At 36.2% G+C, this 4,332-nt stretch overlaps 1 protein-coding gene across 1 annotated transcript; it reads right to left on the reverse strand.

The window, feature by feature from the left end:
- Window positions 1–1,376: 1,376 nt before the first annotated feature.
- LOC111893078 (uncharacterized) lies at window positions 1,377–4,041 on the reverse strand. The gene is made up of 6 exons (XM_023889153.3): window positions 3,132–4,041; window positions 2,868–3,053; window positions 2,532–2,768; window positions 2,236–2,453; window positions 1,891–2,157; window positions 1,377–1,808 (listed from the first exon to the last, which is right to left on the reverse strand). The coding sequence occupies exons 1-6, from the start codon at window positions 3,547–3,549 to the stop codon at window positions 1,572–1,574; spliced, it is 1,563 nt and encodes a 520-aa protein (XP_023744921.1). The 5' UTR covers window positions 3,550–4,041; the 3' UTR covers window positions 1,377–1,571.
- Window positions 4,042–4,332: the final 291 nt, after the last annotated feature.

The raw sequence follows: 4,332 nt of genomic DNA on the forward strand, positions 1-4,332 counted from the left end.
GATTACTCTTCTGAGTTTGAAAGCTCTGATACCATAATAATACGAGGGATATATGAATGTATATCTGATTGATGAATATTGATTACATACGAGAGGCATTTATATCCTAAGTCTACTAACTGATCTAAGCTTATATCTAGGAGTAAATACAGGAAACTATTCTATGACTTGACTCAGTAACTGGACTAGGTATTTACATTGGAATACTTTGAATATACACGTGAGATACATGCTTTATATAATTAGTTAATATTTCCAATCCCCATCTTCACGTCTATCTACAATGAGGCAATTAACATTCACATTAAGAGCTGCCAATCTCAGATAAGTTACTTCTAAAGCTTCATTCCTAATCGATACATCCTTCCAGAAAAATGTATTTCTACCATCACAAATAGAATTCTTCAGAGAAGCCAGAGGGATAATTCGTCTTAGGATGAAGATTCAAAATTGAATCCACAATAGAGGACTAAACACCTTTTAGCAACAAACGTTTACCAAGATCAAACGATGCATTGTGACCATGAATAAATCTAATAACTCGAACCCATAACATATCTGGGTTGTTGACTATCCTCCATCTCGATTTTGACAGCAACGCATCATTAAAATCGCTCAGGTTTCCCACTCCAATCCTCGATTAATTTTAGAGACTAAAATCTGCTTCCATTTAAACCATGAAATACATTTTTCATATTGATCGGCCTCCCAAAAGAAGCTCTAGAAGACTCGATAAACTCAACAACTTTAATTGGCATCTTAGAGAGCAAAAAATAATAAATACCGAAAGAGCACGGTAAGCACTGAGCAAAAAATAATAAATACCGAAACAAAGCAAGCTTTGATCCAAGAAATCCAGCTAGGACCGAATCCCATAAAATGCATCAACTTGTAAGAAAATCTCACGAGACTGAATCATAAGTAATTTCAAAATCCCCCTTACAAATCATGGTTTTCTTTTTCATTATTTTTGGTTTTGGCTCTTTCCATTACCTTGTTGCTAGCAAATGCCGCTATTTTTGACTCTTTCATTTTTTGTTCATTTTTTTTTCTTTTCTGGTCCTTCAATAAAAAATTCATTCTCTTTCATAAAAATAGGAATGATCCAGTGTTCAAATCAGTATTAGTATTAGTTATTAACAAAACCTAATTCTACTAATCAAGTTCAAACAAGTTTTTGAATTTTGATTGAAGGAATGCATTAAGATATCAACTTTCAGAAAATTCTAAACGTGTAATACATTTATGATGAGAGTTAAAAGTTACAAAACACCGTTTGTTACTTGATAAAATTCCCAAAACGATTACATATTCCAGAAATTTCATCGCATGGGTTAAACCCTCAAGATGCAATAAGACACAAAATAAACATTAGCTTTAAAACTTTAAACCATGCTAAAACAACCTTGTATTTGTAATTTAGACTTTCACCTACATGTATTAGATTAACATCGTCAAAACAGATGTATAGTTTGTTAACACATGAACAAGAACACAAACCCTTTCTTCTTGCAAAACATAAACCTCTCTTAACCTATTAGAAACAACTAATGTAATGCTCTCTACCTTTCTTAAACTATACTTTTGTAATCAAAATGTTTTAATTCTTCTTCTACACTCCTTTCTAAAGGATCTTGATGATCATAGACTTCTCCAAAAAGAGTCGAAAGTATCATTCTATGACATTCATCACACAAGTAAAAGTAGGAAAAATGTCCTTCATTTGCTACTTTATGCACAATAGCACTTGGTATGACACGTGTCACATACTCACTCATCACACTTGGCACCACCAAATCCTCCATTCCCTATTTTCATTTTTCACAAAACCAAAACAAACTTCTCAAAATCATATTCCAAAAAAAGAAAAAAAAAATCACAATCACAAACCTGCCATATATGAATCGGATCAAGAAATCCCACCAATTCACATTCCACTTCATTAGACAAAAACATAAACTGGTTTTTAAACCAATCAAACAATCCTCTCTCCTTGCATTTCTTTTCAACTTGTAAATCCCTCAAACTAAACCCCCAATTCGACACCTGTAAAACAGCTTCCTCTATAAAAGGTTTCACATTTCCTTGCCTAATCGACTCCTCCACATCCCTTCTCCAAAACTCTTCAAAACCCGGATCTTTGGTCAAATCTTGATCCTGTTTAAATCAAGAAAGTCAAACTAAACTTCACAAAACTTTAAAAAGCTGAAATTTTTCTAATTGGAAAACTCTCACCTTGTCTGAAAGAGATAAAGACAACCATTTATCAATTGGGCCATGTTTCCCAGATAGAAAAGTTCTTCTGTAAAAGAATTTAAGAAATCTTGGAAATCTTCGAGCAAAAAAGAACATAAGTTTCCTTCTTCGTGTCCATTTCTCCCAAATTCCTGATCTTTCTTCTTTTGTCATACCAGGGTCATATGGATTAACCATTGGTGCAAACATAGCTGCCCCTGTATATAATCATCATCCATAAATCATTAAATATGTGAAGTTTTTATAAAGGTTTAGATTGTGAACAGTAAAGTTACCTGCGATTTTAGAAGGTATGTGCTTTAGAGCTGCCCAAGTGTGGATAGCGCCACTAGAATACCCAAACACCCAGAATTTGTTGATTTCAAGAGCTTCTGTTAAGTGTAGAAGATCCATGGCTGATGAGTGAAGAGTCCGATTTGGGTGTGGATCGCTTTCCCCAAATCCAGGAAGATCATAAGTTACTAATCGAACACCGAATTCTTCCAGGAGTGACGATTTGATGCCTGGGATTCCTGTAAAACGAGAGTATCTTTAGTTCTTTGCAACATTCATGGTTTTTGTTTATCTGATTACAAGAACGTGAGAAGCAGTAGTTTAGTAGTGATTTCTACCTGAAAGACGAGAAGAGAGAAAGGCGTGAGGTGCGATTAGTGAATATCTAGCTTTGTCGGCAGGAACTCCTTGTTCATGATATGAGATGTTTCTACCATCGGGAAGTAGTATCCGATTTGCGCTAGGAGGATGTGATTGAACAAGTGGAATCGGAGTGTTTTCGTGTTTAATGTTCAAACTCAGAACTGCAGGAGATAAGAAGAATGTGAATCGGAAAGGGGAAAACTTATTCTGATGTTTTAATGGAGTTAAAGTCGAATTACCTGAGAGAGCGACGAGGAAAACGGATAAAATCACTGGCCAAGCATGAACGGGATGACGATCCTCCGGCAGAAAATCATTCAAAACACTCAATTTTCCGGCAACCACTCGACACGGCCCTTTCGTTTTTTTCACTATGTAAGAATCATCGGTTAATACACTCTGTAAAACTACATCCTTACAACCTTTCCCTAATTCAATCGCTATTTCTCCCCAAGCTTTCACGAACCCTTTCATTTGATCCTTAAGGCTCTCGGATTCGGATTCCACTCTTTCCCCTTCCATCGCGGATTTCAACTCAAACGACGGCGTTGAGAGGCCACTGAGAGTGTGATCGTCACCGGTGTATCGTATTCCGGTGTCCTCCACGAGACTCGCTAGCTCCTCCGTCCATGATTTCGGTCTCCCAATCTCCTCCATTTTTGTTTTTTTCTTCAAGTTCAGTGACTGCTTCACTACCACGTCAATGGCATCTTCACTTTCTAATTTCCGGATAGCAATCCGTTTTCAGATAATACCGACTGAAAATACAAGTATAGATAAAGAGCAAAAGTATGTGTGCAGATTTGCTTCAATCAGAAGATAAACACCAAAATCTGAGTAGGAATGAGAGCTTTACAAGCGTGAAACTCAATCTAGGAATAAATTATACGAAAAATTGCATAAACCCTACGCCATAAAGGGATTATTCTCGCTTTTTGCTTTACGACAAAAATGGTACAGTATAGCATGACACCGCATCACATATATAAACCGTCATTTCAGAGGTGGTCGGCGAATGGCTTGAGTATTGAAAACAAATTTCGAAGCTCATATGATCATAGGAAGCAGCCATTAATGGAGATTTCCTCGAGCTCCGATCTCTGTGCAAAGTTTTTTCTTGACTCGAAGTCTCTGTGGGATTGATATTGATTGAGATTTGATGATCTTCTTTTCGTTTTCTAGGTTTCTGGGGGTGGGGTAAAGGTCGGTGGTGGGGTCAGTTTGCAGGATATGATGCATGTTCCGTCAACGGCGTACCTAGATAATATCTTTCTTTTCTTTTTCTTTTAATTTGTTTAAGAAATTACACTTTTGTTTATAGTAGTCGTGATCAGGAACACATGGATATAAAGAATGTTTAAATCTGATTTTGTGTGAGAAAGTAATGATTTATCTAAGTTTCGCGTTCAACTCAATACAACAATGTGTGTCATAAAAATG

Source organism: Lactuca sativa, chromosome 6, assembly GCF_002870075.4.
Source record: "Lactuca sativa cultivar Salinas chromosome 6, Lsat_Salinas_v11, whole genome shotgun sequence".
Taxonomy (NCBI): domain Eukaryota; kingdom Viridiplantae; phylum Streptophyta; class Magnoliopsida; order Asterales; family Asteraceae; genus Lactuca; species Lactuca sativa.

Bases quoted from the DNA above. Each gene is read 5' to 3' on its own strand.
- LOC111893078 (XM_023889153.3), bottom strand. From the start codon at position 3,549: ATGGAGGAGATTGGGAGACCGAAATCATGGACGGAGGAGCTAGCGAGT. The intron at 3,054-3,131 runs GTAATTCGACTT...TATCTCCTGCAG, and splicing joins TTTCCTCGTCGCTCTCTCAG to TTCTGAGTTTGAACATTAAA. The intron at 2,158-2,235 runs GTGAGAGTTTTC...TGATTTAAACAG, and splicing joins CTTTATCTCTTTCAGACAAG to GATCAAGATTTGACCAAAGA.